Here is a 14,870-nt window from a genome sequence, read left to right on the forward strand (position 1 = left end):
GCCACGATAGCTTCATAGAAATCAAACAATTCTCTCTTAGCATTAGGTCTTTAAAAATATATAAATTATTTAAATGCAAGGTTAGAAAGAAGTTTTCCTGCTTCAGGAAAAAGAAAAATAAGAGGGGGCATAATCACTTTTAAACTAGAAAGCTAAAGTTCTAACACTTTAATATTTGAGAGAAAAAAAAGAATACATTTAAGATAATCTCTTTAAATGTAATACACTGGAGACTTACCTTTGTGTCTATCTATTTTACTACTGTTTGCTATAAAGGACATTTCCTCAGGCCAACTCATATCTTTGTTGCGAACTGGAAAGACAGATAGGAATGTATTAATTTCTTATCCATTCAAATCATACCCACTCAATTGCTTCTGTTTAAAAAAAACAAAAAAGCACTCATTTCTAAATCAGAAACTGAAACAAATCAAGTTAATTTGAGTAACTGACTCTGAAACGATTCCAACTCTTCATATTGGTGACTTTATAGTTACTTGGTCAGAATTAATTAGTGAGCTATTCTCTCAATTACCTACCTGCAAATAAAATTATACTCAACCATCTATAGAAGTAATTAAAGCTTTTAAACTTAACATATTAGAACTATTACAATTCTTTTTTAAACTGTGACAGCTGTCAGAGTAATCTATTCATTTTAATACAAAAGAAGCTAGCAATGTTTCCATGAATCTTTTTTTTTTGAGGTAACACTGGTTTACAACATTATATAAATTTCATGAATCTTGATGGGAGAAGACATGGTTTTAGTTTTCAATGACATGTGCATGCTAGTGTGTAAATCTATGTGTGAATATACAAGAAAGTCCAGTGTTGATGACTAATGAAAGCCCATGCCACTAACTATGCAGAAAGTTAGTCCCTTTACTCAAACTCAAAAAGGCAGCCTGAAAATTTTAAGAAACTTTGTAAACTTATAACTAAAGGGTTTGATGGGTTTTCTTTACCATAAAGAATACATGATCGAATAATAGTTGGAAAAATTATAAAATGGATTATTAGTGAGTAAATAAATCTTTAAATTCTTCCCCTAAAATTCTAATATAGATGCATACTTCCATCTTGTACCTTCAATTACCAGGTGCTGCTCATCCTGGATTTTCAAATATTCCAATCTATGATCCTCATCATCCAGAAGAGTAAGGTAATTCTGTGTATAGAAGAGGAAATGTTTTTGTTAATTGATTACTCAACTTGAAACAAATACGGAAATAAAAATGAATGACAATTAAAAATGCCCTTGTAGTTACATAACTCATGTGACAGATATTTGGCATATTGTAGTTGTTTAGAAATATTTATAATTTAGTTGGCAAAATGAGAGAAAAATAATGTATACTTCATAAATAATGTATACTTCATAAACATATACATTATGTTTCTAAAGCAAAGTTATATAGAATTTTGGGGAGACCAGAAGAAGATTCATCACACATCAAAGCAAAATTCATCAAGATTTAGATTTTCTGATTTTTTTTTTTTTTGAGGAAGATTAGCCCTGAGCTAACATCCACTGCCAATCCTCTTTTTGCTGAGGAAGACTGGCCCTGAGCTAACATCCATGCCCATCTTCCTCCACTTTATACATGGGACGCCTCCCACAGCATGGCTTGCCAAGTGCTGCCACGTCCGCACCCAGGATCTGAACCAGTGAACCCCGGGCCACCGAAGCGGAACGTGCAAACTTAACTGCTGTGCCACGGGGCTGGCCCCAAGATTTAGATTTTCTAAAGAGGTTACAGAAAATAAATTTTCTTTAGCACCTAGTATGAAATTCAGTAAATGTGCCTGTGATTAAGATGGAACTTGATCACTTACTAGGAGCTGAAAATGTAAAACCTAATGCCATGCAGTAGAATTATATATATTTTTGTTCATGCTCACTCTGTCCAAAGTGCTCACAAAATTAATTCATTTAATTCTCACAACTACCCCAAGGGAGAAACTATTATTTTCCCCATTTACTCATGAGAAAACTGAGACAGAGAGTTAAGTGAATTGCTCTTGGTTACACAACTCACAAGAGCTAGGATTTAATCCCTGCAATGTGGCTCCAGGAGCTGTGTTCTGAACTACTACACTATACTGCCTCTCAGTGGTGACCAAAGGAGGACTTAAGAAGGAACGGAATAGAGAACTCCTTGAAACTACTTATGATCCAATTTCAGAGTATAATCTGAAGACATATCGTGTACGTTAGGAAGAGTATACAAGCAATTAACATCTCTGCCTCTGAGGAGAGTGATACTTAGGGGTCGGCAGATGGGAAGAAAGAATTTTCACTACATACTTTTGTATTGTTTGAATTTTTTTTAACGTGTATAATTTACCTTAAAATAAATCCAAAATAAACTCTATTCAGTTAAAAAAAAAAGCTATGTGCAGGTACTTTATAACAATAATCTTCACAAGATGATGATCAACTGTTATTACAGATTTCAGGTGACAAATATCTACATGTATACACGCAGTAATTTAAAAATTGACGTTTCCACTGAGATCCTAGATATGGCTTTCAGGATAATTACTGTAGACAAAAACCCTAGACTCATGAAATATGGATTTAACACTTCATCAGGACTCTTCAGGACTCTGAGATGCCTCTTACCTCACTGTTGTACAGCCACAGGCGCATATCTTCTTCTTTGATGCGCAGCCTCTGAGATAGATACTCATGAATTTCCTTGATGGTCTGCATTCGACTAAAACAGCCTGTATAGGCTAAGACCCGCTTTAATGGTGCATTCGGAGAAGGTACATTTCCTATGGTCATAGTAATCACAATAAGGAAGAAGGCAGATGTAAAAAAAACAAAACAACACCCCTCTTAGCAATGGAGATCATACTATTTTAGGAAATATTGATGAGAAATGAGAATTACAGGTTTAATAATTTTATATATTAAGAAGCTTTAAAATGAAGACAGGAGACCTAAATACCTTAGAGTGAGCCAAACTTTGAAAGGAAGAGCAACAAAGTCATAAAGCCCAAATAACTGGCGGTATTTGGATCCTACGATGAGTGGCAAATATTAACAACAGGCACTGGTATTTTAGCTGCCCTCAGTTGGGTCACACTCAATAGCAAAATCAAAACTCAGTGTAAGAAGGGGTAAGATAAAATGGGACAGGATTTGAATTCCACAGATAGATAACTGGATTCACCTGATCCACTTTCTTAAAATAAACTGTCTTTGAATTACTAATTCCACCATTCTGTACTTAATTGGCCCAATTACCTAGCATAGTGGTACAATTACACACAAAAAATTTAGGCATAGACTCTACATGGCCAAACAGAGCTTTAAAATGAAGCCAAGAAGCTTCCCATGAAAAAGAAATTGCCCACTGAAAGGTAGGAGAGGGAAAAAAATCATCATACGGCCTGCCTGCCCAATAAGATCACAGCAGACATGACCTTGAATTCCTGAAGGGCTTAAGGTGGAAACAAAAAGAGGGGCAATAAGGAGAAAGAGTAAAGAGTGAAGGAAGAACATATTAAGTCTAACCACATACAGTCACACATCACATTACTGACATTTTGATCAACGACAGACCACGTATATGATGGTGGTCCTTTTAGTACAACGTAGCCTACATATGTAGTAGGCTAAACCACTTAAGTTTGTGCAAGTACACTCTATGATGTTCACACAATGATGAAATCACCTAACAATGCATTCCTCAGAATGTATTCCTGTCATTAAGCAACACATGACTGTACTTCAAAAGAGAAGGGGGATGAAATGACAAGAGATTATGAAAATCATGGATAAGTTGCTAAAACAATCTCCTAAACCCTGGTTAACTAATCAGCCAAAAATCCAGACAAAAGCTGTACCTTAAAATGGTTCTCTCTGCCTATGGGAGGTATTGAGCAACCCAAAACAAAAATAAACTTAACATATCAATATAATCTGTCTAGGGTACAATTTTATATACTGCAGGTAGTTTTATACCCATTCAATGGTGACTTAGTTTTTTCCTCCCATTAAATGCGCTTTAAGTGAGTCTTCATCTACTAAACAAAGTGGAGAAAAGTACTGGCATCATCCGCTTTTTTAGAGCTTCCAAAAACAATTCACTTGCTTAAATAGACTGAAAAATCATCTAAGAAACAACTTCTATAGGCTTGTCTGTCGAAAAGGCTACATTTAAGTCATTGTAACTGTGGCAAAGGTTGTATATCTGTCCACTTCAAAAGGAATAAAAGAGCCTAGTAAACAGCTGTAGTAAGTTGAGTAATGAGAAAAATGAAAACTGTGTTATGACAGAATGAAACCCAACCATGAACAATTTAAACACACAGCAAAGCAAATCTTTTACAATAAGCAAGCAAAGGATAATCCCTAAAAGAAACAAAAGAGCAAATTTCCCCAATCATACATCAGAGGATTAGTTATAAGATTACAGCAAGAAAGTACATTTTCAAAAACTTCAAAATGATTAATGATTGATTCCACAACTAATTATTAAGGAATAAAATTTCAAATTAAGAACAAATTTGGAGAACAACTACCCAGTTCTAGGATTCAGAAGCATTTGGATGTGTAATGTCCAAGTCAATTTCTATCATCCTAAGCCACATAAGAAATTTATTTGAATTCTAGACAGTTTTAGCATAGCTCATTAAGCAGGTGGCCACTTATTATTACACAAAATTTTGTGCTTTTGAATAGCACCAACAAATCTAGTGGAATTTACAGAAGCAGCAAAAATCTAGGATCAGCACAAGAGTTACAAAGAATACTTACTAAAAGTGCAACAACATATCTTGCCTCTCATGTTATCTTTCAAAAAGAATCGAAAAAGATATGTGCTATGGATGCCACGGAAATAAGGCAAACACTTTTATTCAATGGAAAATCAAATCAAGAATGTTTCATAGAGATTCTATTTCACTGTTCCTTGATTTTGATATTTCCCCCAAAGACAAAGTTTGGTTAGGCAGAGGCCACTGCTGTCCTATAATTCTTACCAAACAATATGTATAAGAATCCCCATATATTATCTGAATATAACCTTTAAGGAAGACATAAAATTAACCCTATTCAATTTCAAAGGAGGGATGGTACTTATAGGGTTGGTTTGGGTTCATAGGTGGTTCTTGCATACTAAGTTATATTAATTATAACATTTTGGCATTAACACAAAGTCCGAGACTTTGTGTAAATGGATAACCTCAGTATTTCTGCTGAAGAACAATTTCAAATATTTGCCAACGCAAAAGCACAGAGCAAATCTTGACCATCAATAAAATTTAACCTCATAGAGAAATCAAAGGAGAACTTTTTGCATGTAATTTATATGTCATTTTGATAGCCTGATGTTTTTCAAAGCAAATGTATCACTTTCATTTTCAAAAATATATCCTTTGCTCTGTATTATCTGTCTCTTATAAAGGCTCTTTGGACGTAGCATGAGAAATGTATCATGTTTTGTCAAAAAAATACCAAAAAGTAAACAAAAAAGATGATAAATTGTCAAAGAAATCACTCCTTAGAAATTTGAGGGGAGCTGACAAGACCAGTCATTGACTGGTAGACTCTAACTTAGGTCAAGCAAATAATTTATAGTCACTTGTTCTCAAAGAAATAAAGTTTGTGAAATTCATTGCTGTTTGTTATCTTTGTATGTTTACAAACCAGAAAAGGAAACAACTCTTCGCAGTTTGCTGCTGAGATTTTGGCTCTACCCCATCTAGTCTTGCGCATGACCATAGATCTAAGCCCCACAAGTAATTTACTGATTCTGTATGAAACCAGATGGGAATGTGTACTAGTACAGTGGCACCAGACTTGAGCAACTTGGTTTTTTTTTTTAAGGAAATGCATGGTATTCTTGCTGCATTCTTAAATTACCTCTTGGTAAATGCTGAGGAAACATTCTCAGGCTCATCATACCCATATTCACCCAGATGTTAGACTGCTGTGTCCGAGTGGCAGGCTGCTGTCTCAGGAAGAGAAGATACCTAGGAAATAATTCCAGCTCTGGGATTTCTGTCTTGCTATTCTTGATCACCTGTTATTTTAAAAGACACAGTGATCACTATAAAAGAATAAACAAAACTTGCCACTTTTATTTAACTTCTGAGATTTATTTTTAAACTAAAATGTCTAATAGGTTCACTACCTATATTTCAGTTAGATTATAGAAATTCATAGATTTAAATTACATGGGTTTATATACTCTCAGGCTCCTGCTCCTAAATCTATCTTCCAAGATTAGAACTCCTGGTGGGCATTTTCTCCCCTTTCATTTAAAAGCAAGTAACATCAAAATTAAGGGAAAAAACTTACATATTATCTACTATCCTCACATCACAACTCTTTTCACTTTTACATATTTCATTTATATAAATGATGGTCTTTTAAAGGATAAATTCTTAGGACTGGAGTTACAAATCAAAAAGTATGGAAGTATTCATGTCAAAGTCATATCGCCACCCAAAGTGTAGTAATTTGCAATATCCCCAGAAACGTATGAATGTACTACTCTCATAAAACCTTATCATTGGACATCATTTAAAAATACCCTGTTTCAGGTGCCAGCCTCATGGCCGAGTGGTTAAGGTCATGCACTCCACTTCGGCGGCCCAGGGTTTTGCTGGTTCAGATCCTGGGCGCGGACATGGCACTGCTCATTAGGCCACGTTGCGGCAGCATCCCACATACCACAATTAAAAGGACCCACAACTAAAATATACCATTATGTACTTGGGGGATTTGGGGACAAAAAGCAGGGGAAAAAAATACTGTGCTTCTTTAATACATATAAAGAGTATTGTAACTTTGCTTAAAATTTTATTTCTTGTATAAGTGAGGATAAAAATGTTTTGATATAAAAATTTACTATCTATGGTTCTAGATAACTGGTCTGTTCAAATGTTGTCTTTTTTTTTTTTTTAAGATTTTATTTTTTCTTTTTCTCCCAAAGCCCCCCAGTACATAGTTGTGTATTTTTAGTTGTGGGTCCTTCCAGTTGTGGTATATGGGACGCTGCCTCAGCATGGACTGATGAGCAGTGCCATGTTCATGCCCAGAATCCGAACTGGCGAAACCCTGGGCTGCCAAAGCAGTGTGCGAGAACTTAACCACTCGGCCACAGGGCCGGCCCCTCTTCAAACATTTTTTGTCTATGATTAAAACAACTGCATTGAGGGCTGGCCCCATGGCCGAGTGGTTAAGTTTGTGCACTCTGCTTTGGCGGCCCAGGGTTTGGATCCTTGGCGCGGACATGGCACCACTCATTAGGCCATGTTGAGGCGGCATCCCACATGCCACAACTAGAAGGACCCACAACTAAAATATGCAACTATGTACTGGGGGGATTTGGGGAGAAAAAAAAAAAGCAGGAAAAAAAAAAAAGAAGATTGGCAACAGTTGTTAGCTCAGGAGCCAATCTTAAAAACAAACAAAAAACAACTACACTGGATGTCCAAAACTGGGATTCACATTGAAGCAGGATTTTTCAGAACCCTTCCAACATCCTGCTTGCCAGCCCAAAGACACATGAAAAGACTTCATTATCAAAATAGTGCTTCAAGACTTTTAAGAGTAGCACATTATCAATTTAGTATTTCAAAAGGATAGCAAGGTTAACACTCAAACGCTTTAAAACATAAAATCCTACAGAATCTTCAGTAGTTTCAAGTGATCAGGCTTTATTTTACTTCCTTTTGCCCTAGTAACCAACGTCTTCTTTGACAGCATTTTTTAATATCAAAAAGGGGCAGTAGGGGCCAGCCCCACGGCCAAGTGGTTAAGTTCGTGTGCTCCGCTTAGGTGACCGAGGGTTTTGCCAGTTCGGATCCTGGATATGGACACGGCACTGCTCATCAAGCCATGCTGAGGAGGCGTCCCACATAGCATAACCAGAAGGACCTACAACTAGAATATACAACTATGTACTGGGGGGATTCCCAGAGAAAAAGCAGGAAAAAAAGAAGATTGGCAACAGATGTTAGCTCAGGTGCCAATCTTTAAAAAAAGAACAAAAAGAAGAAGGGGTAGTAAAGAAGCAAATAAACACAACCGCTACAAACCAAGTCTTTAGGAGTATTTCTTAAGAGTATTCCACACATTCTGATATGCTACAGTATGGCACTCAGAAAGCTCTATTTGGGAGCTTTTTCAACTCCTATTTAAATGGTAAGCAGTAAAAAGAGCTCTCCCTGCCACTCTCCTCTAAAATCACTGGAAGAAAACAAAGTCTGGACGTCCACTTCTAGGTAGACACTGACAGCTGCAAAGCCAACCATAATTTTTATGATTTCAGTTTAAGTGATTTGGGGGAAGATTAATAATTTAGGATCTGTCGTTGTCAGGCTACATAAAAACAATACCTTTGGCAGAATCTGAACTGGTAATGAAGTAGTTTTTATAATATGCATCTTGCTTTCCAAGATGATAAGTGATTTTGTGAGCAAATTAACAAATTCTTATACATACAGGCACAAACATACATAAACACATACCTTTTTTACATTTTAGTTATTCTCATCTATTAACTTGTTAGCTTAATGACAACCAGCAAACAATAGATGCAATTCCATTTACAGGAATTTACCTTAAAGAGATTATCACACATGTTTGGAAAGAGAATGTTCACTAGAAAATTGTTTTAAACAACTAAAAGCTGGGGGCAAACCAAATGTCCCTCAGTAGGTGACTGGTTAATAAATTATGATTTATGTACACATGCATGTGTATATGTATGCAAGGTATATAAAGGAACATTATGCAATTATTAAAAATAGTATAGATCTAAATTTATTAACCTAGAAAGATATCCATGGCATCTATATTAGACTGAAAACAGGAGATTACAAAACATCAGGTATAATATGATTCAATTTTATAAAATTATCCACATATATCTATACATGTATATGAAAAGACACAAAGGAATGTTTGAAAAAATGCACACCAAACTGTTAAATAGTGGTTATCTCTTAAGTAGCAGGAAATGGCATGATTTTTATTTTCCTCTTTGTTTTTTCCATATTGCTTAATTTATCATTAGGTTATGTATGACATGTGCAAATAAAATACAGCCATTTCCTTAAATGGCATGATTTATGTAAGTATGAGGGTGAAAGCATTCATTTTTAACCATTCCATGGCAAATATATTCAGGATTCTCTAACTGGGAAAGCCCTATTTCAAATGTTTCTACAGCAATTTTTCCTGAAATCAGGCAAATTTATCATATTTAGAGATGAGAAAATACTGTCAAGCCAGCAAACAAAGCTTTAATCTGGTAAAATTATAGTTTACTTAACTAACACTCGTCTGACATCAATGTAAAAAACACGACCTTTCTGTGACACTCTGAAAAAACTCATTTAATTATAATGAGGATGATGATGATGACAGTAGCAACAGTCAACATTTATTGACCATTTACTGTAAATCAGATGCTGTGCTAATTGTATGTACTATTTAATTATCAAAACTCTAATGAGGTAGATATTATTGTTATCTCTATTTTACAGATGAGGAAACTAAGATTTAGAGATTAGAACACTGGAAATCTGAATCCAGGCAGGCTCTAATAAATAAAACTATATCTACATTAAACACAATTATCACAATTTTCCTCCTACAGATATAGAATATTAAGACAAAGGAGGAAAGTCCCAGGAATTAAGTGACTAACTCAAGGGCTACCCCAATAACTAAAGAAGAATATAATATAGTATATGTATCAATTTATATTCATATTTATATGTATCTATCTAGAAGTCCTGATGTCAAATACAGTAGGAACCTTTTAGAGTCAACAAACACAAATCCTAAATTCCTGATTCCAACTTAAGCATAATTTTTTTTTTTAAGATTTTATTTTTTTCCCAAAGCCCCCCGGTACATAGTTGTGTATTTTTAGTTGCGGGTCCTTCTAGTTGTGGCATCTGGGAAGCTGCCTCAGCATAGCCTGATGAGCGGTACCATGTCCACACCCAGAATCCGAAGTGGCAAAACCCTGGGCAGTGGGGCAGCAGAGCGCGCAGACTTAACCACTCGGCCACAAGGCTAGCCCTAAGCATAATTTTGAATAAACGTAATTATTAAAAATTCAAAATCAATGTCAAAATTACGGACGAAGGCTTTATATCTCATCTATGCAAAATTTTCCTAGTATAAGAAAGTTCTAGGGCTGGCCCCATGGCCCAGTGGTTAAGTTCGCATGCTCTGCTTCGGCAGCCCAGGGTTTCACTGGTTTGGATCCTGGGCATGGACATAGCACCACATAGCGCAACCAGAGGCACTCATAACTAGAATACACTACCATGTACTGGGAGGCTTTGGGGAGAAGAAAAAAAAGAAAAAAGATTGGCAACAGTTGCTAGCTCAGATGCCAATCTTAAAAAAACAAAAAAAAAGTTCTGGCTGGGATATTACATAAGGGAGAACGTTTCTTGATATACCAAAAGAATCTTCTTATAAGTATTTTACTGCATTGACAATGTAAAGAGTATTCAGGGAGTCCTACTGTTTACTGTATAAATTCAACAAATGAAGCATAGTTAACTCACTAATATTTTGATATTACATACTCTAAGTCCTTTAAATTATTTTAGAGCATTCTACTTAAGCTGTGACATTCTAATAACGGCAACAATCAGAATTCATTAACTTTGAATTCCTGTTACCACATGTTATAATCTATATCTTTCTCCTTCAAAAAGAACTAATCTGTGGATAGTAAGGTTCATGTAGAAAAGTAATAGAAGACCGCATCTAGGACTCCTCCTTATATAAGACACTATTAGCTATACTTACAGGTCTAGGTAGGGCCAGGTTTGCTCCATACCAATGATAAAGTGCTCTCCACACAGGTTCTGGGACCATTTCATAATCTCTTCCATGGATCAGCTGTGGGGTTCGTTTTAATCGTCCTCCTTCTAGTGTTAATGATGTAGCCTTAGAAAGAATGGAATGTAACTGTTAACTTGTAACATTACAGTGTCTTGTGTTTTAACAAAACCTAGACACAGAAGAACAAACATATGTCACTACTGTTTCATGTTACTGGAAAAAAGGAATTTTCTAAAGGAGATTTTTATTTTTAATTTTTAAAATAAACTATTTAAGAAAGGGAATTCAAGGCAAATCATTTGAAAAAAATCACTGGAGCATCTGGAAATAATAAGACTGGTTTTCACAGATTTCTTTCAAACAATAAAAAACATTATTTTGGAAAAAATAAATTCCATATACATATGAAGCTACATTTTCACAGTAGCTGTCCTAAGTAGAAACAGCATTTATAAGGCTCACTACCCTTCTATGCAAGTAATAAATCATAAAATATTCTCACAGAAATGTACTATGCAAAGAGACTTCCATCCACAACAACAACAGGTTAATTAAATGAACCATAACATTCTGCTGTGTGGTAAAATCTCTAGAATGAAATTTATTAGCAACTTGAAACAGAATGATTTTAAACAGATGTCAAATTACTTACCTTTACCGGTTCTTGAGTTACCAGTGGCTGGTTATCAATAGCCCCTGGTTTCTGAGGATTGAGGTGCAACAAAATATTCCCATTGGCCCCTAGCAAACACTGGTTGTTATTGTCAGAAGTGTTATGTTGTCGAGCAAAGCATATATCTGCCGCTGGTGTAGCAGAATACAGAAAGCCTGTAAGGAAAAAGAGGATAGAATCTCTTTATTTTTCATTATTATACATAAATAGGCTTAAAGACAGGAACTCAATGTCCGTGTATTAGGTTAGTGCTATTATTTTGTTGGCATGTCAGCACACTGTAGGTTCTGATAAGTATGTAGAAGATAGGATATCAAGATGTATTTCCTTCTGGACAGTACCTAGCCTAACGCTAGGTAGAATAAAAGCTTTACAAATTATTATCAAATGAACATTTGTCCAGCCTCCTAGAGTATCTAATAATTCACAAGAAGAATTACACATCCTCCGATGGGAAAGGAAAAAGCATGGCCAAGTAGCTGGGATCTCACACAGTCTCCCTTAATTCTTCTCTTCCACCTGCAAACACATTCCTAAGGTTCTTGGTAGATAATAGTGATAAGAAGTCTCTAAACCAAAGGGAAGGAGCTAAAACAAGAACTTCAACAGAAGAGTGCTGGAGGGGGGGAGGGAGAAACTGTATTCTAATAAATCTATTCGAAAGGAAGGTATGAAAATTACAATAGAAAAATACACATGGAAAAATGATTAATAATGACTTAGAGTTGTGAACCTCAACGGCATTTTTTAAGGTATTTCAACTCTCAACTACATGTTAATCTCAAGTAAACATTCTAGCCATCAGTTAACTTGAACCTTCTATCTGTGGCACTGCTTAGCCTGTGGACAACACAAGTTATAAAGTGAGCACATATCAATAAGGACCTTAGAGGGAGTGAAGAAATAATCTTGGTGTTAAAGCCAATCAGAGAGCACTTCTTTTTTTTTTTTTTTTTTATTAATGTTATGATAGATTACAACCTTGTGAGATTTCAGTTGTACATTTTTGTTAGTCATGTTGTGGGTACACCACTTCCCCCTCCGTACCCTCCCCCCACCCCCCCTTTTCCCTGGTAACCACCAATCAGATCTCCTTCTCAATATACTAATTTCCACCTATGAGTGGAGTCATATAGAGTTCGTCTTTCTCTGACTGACTTATTTCGCTTAACATAATGCCCTCGAGGTCCATCCACGTTGTTGTGAATGGGCCAATTTCGTCTTTTTTTTGGCTGAGTAGTATTCCATTGTGTATATATACCACATCTTCTTTATCCAATCATCAGTTTCTGGGCATGTAGGCTGGTTCCACGTCTTGGCTATTGTAAATACTGCTGCGATGAACATAGGGGTGCAACGGACTCTTGAGATATCTGATATCAGGTTCTTAGGATAGATACCCAGTAATGGGATGGCTGGATCATAGGGTATTTCTATTTTTAACTTTGTGAGAAATCTCCATACTGTTTTCCATAGTGGCTGTACCAGTTTGCATTCCCACCAACAGTGTATGAGGGTTCCTCTTTCTCCACAACCTCTCCAACATTTGTCGTTCTTGGTTTTGGATGTTTTTGCCAATCTAACGGGGGTAAGGTGATATCTTAGTGTAGTTTTGATTTGCATTTCCCTGATGATTAGCGATGATGAACATCTTTTCATGTGTCTATTGGCCATATTCATATCTTCTTTTGAGAAATGTCTGTTCATGTCCTCTGCCCATTTTTTGATCGGGTTGTTTGTTTTTTTGTTGTTAAGCAGTGTGAGTTCTTTGTATATTATGGAGATTAACCCTTTGTCGGATAAGTGGCTTGTAAATATTTTTTCCCAATTAGTGAGCTGTTTTTTTGTTTCAATCCTGTTTTCCCTTGCCTTGAAGAAGCTCTTTAGTCTGATGAAGTCCCATTTGTTTATTCTTTCTATTGTTTCCCTCAACTGAGGAGTTACAGTGTCCGAAAAGATTCTTTTGAAACTGATGTCAAAGAGTGTACTGCCTATATTCTCTTCCAAAAGACTTATTGTCTCAGGCCTAATCTTTAGGTCTTTGATCCATTTTGAGTTTATTTTGGTGTGTGGTGAAAAAGAATGGTCAATTTTCAATCTTTTGCATGTGGCTGTCCAGTTTTCCCAGCACCATTTGTTGAAGAGACTTTCTTTTCTCCATTGTAGGCCCTCTGCTCCTTTGTCGAAGATTAGCTGTCCATAGATGTGTGGTTTTATCAGAGAGCACTTCTGATACCGCTAAGTGATCTTTGTAATGTCAGATGGAGAAGGAGAAGCAGTGGATTCTACAAAGAGTTCTGTAGAGAAAATGGTAGCTCTGTCCAATCTGCCTACTCTCTCCACAGAAAAGGAAAAAAGATCTCAAAAATGAAATAAGAAGAGGGTAAGATTGAGAGTCCTGCTACTGTATCAGCTGAATATTAGGGATCAACTCAATTCAGTTGGGCTACAAAAACACCACAGCATCTTCCCCACAAGCGTAGAACAATTAAGTTTTAGGTAGGTACTAAGGGGAATTATGGGAAGTATTATGAATTCTTTCTCAATATTTTAACAAATAATCCCCAAATTCTGGCCCCAAATGTCTGCAGAATCTGATATGAGGGTACATTCAACTCAATGAAGGTATGCTATGGTTAGAGTCTTGGAGATGGTAATTTAGATTTTCTCAAAAACTGCCTTCCCAAATTTAAATTTATTGACAAATTTAAATTTAATAGCTTCATGTGGAGAGATGTAGCTAAATCGGTGAAAATATTTTCAAATTGAGAGATTAATAAAGTAGAACATAGAAGAGCTTCTCTTTGGAAAGCTACTAACACATTCAAGAATCTTATAATTGACCACTTCATTAAAAACTTACTTCTGTGAATGGGAGCCTGGTGCTCAATATCCCACCAAGCTGTACAGAGTTCAGTGACCCTCTTTCTTTATTATACATAAATAGGCTTAAAGACAGGAACTCAATGTCCGTGTATTAGGTTAGTGATATTATTTTGTTGGCATGTCAGCACACTGTAGGTTCTGATAAGTATGTATCCCCTCCACCACCTTCCAAGGACACTGGGCCTGGGCCCCACACAAAGGAATGTGTCTGGGCTCAGGGCCAAAGATGGCCACTTTGGCCTTGACTCTAAGCAATAAGTTACAAAAAATATATCCTGCGTCATGTTCCTTGTCTGGGCTGGCCACCCCGAAGGGCACCTGACAGGACTTTAAAAACATTCCATCCGTGGGAACAAAAAAGATAAAAACACCCCGGCTGTGGGAACAAGAAGAAATAACTCAAAATATCCAAATGTTTGAAACCCTGAGTCGAAACCCAGAGAAACCTTACGATAAAAGGGAGTCACAGGC

At 36.1% G+C, this 14,870-nt stretch overlaps 1 protein-coding gene across 1 annotated transcript in view; it reads right to left on the reverse strand.

Annotated features, from left to right (window-relative positions):
- USP32 (ubiquitin specific peptidase 32) overlaps window positions 1–14,870 on the reverse strand; it is a 202,820-nt gene that overhangs the window by 28,744 nt on the left and 159,206 nt on the right. The window contains exons 14-19 of the mRNA XM_044744462.2: window positions 11,493–11,668; window positions 10,805–10,945; window positions 5,924–6,041; window positions 2,630–2,784; window positions 1,090–1,171; window positions 239–313 (exon numbers count right to left, since the gene is read on the reverse strand). Coding sequence (XP_044600397.2) covers window positions 239–313; window positions 1,090–1,171; window positions 2,630–2,784; window positions 5,924–6,041; window positions 10,805–10,945; window positions 11,493–11,668 — 747 coding nt within the window. The remainder of the gene's footprint in view (window positions 1–238; window positions 314–1,089; window positions 1,172–2,629; window positions 2,785–5,923; window positions 6,042–10,804; window positions 10,946–11,492; window positions 11,669–14,870) is intronic.

Source organism: Equus asinus, chromosome 13 (genome assembly GCF_041296235.1).
Source record: "Equus asinus isolate D_3611 breed Donkey chromosome 13, EquAss-T2T_v2, whole genome shotgun sequence".
NCBI lineage: Eukaryota > Metazoa > Chordata > Mammalia > Perissodactyla > Equidae > Equus > Equus asinus.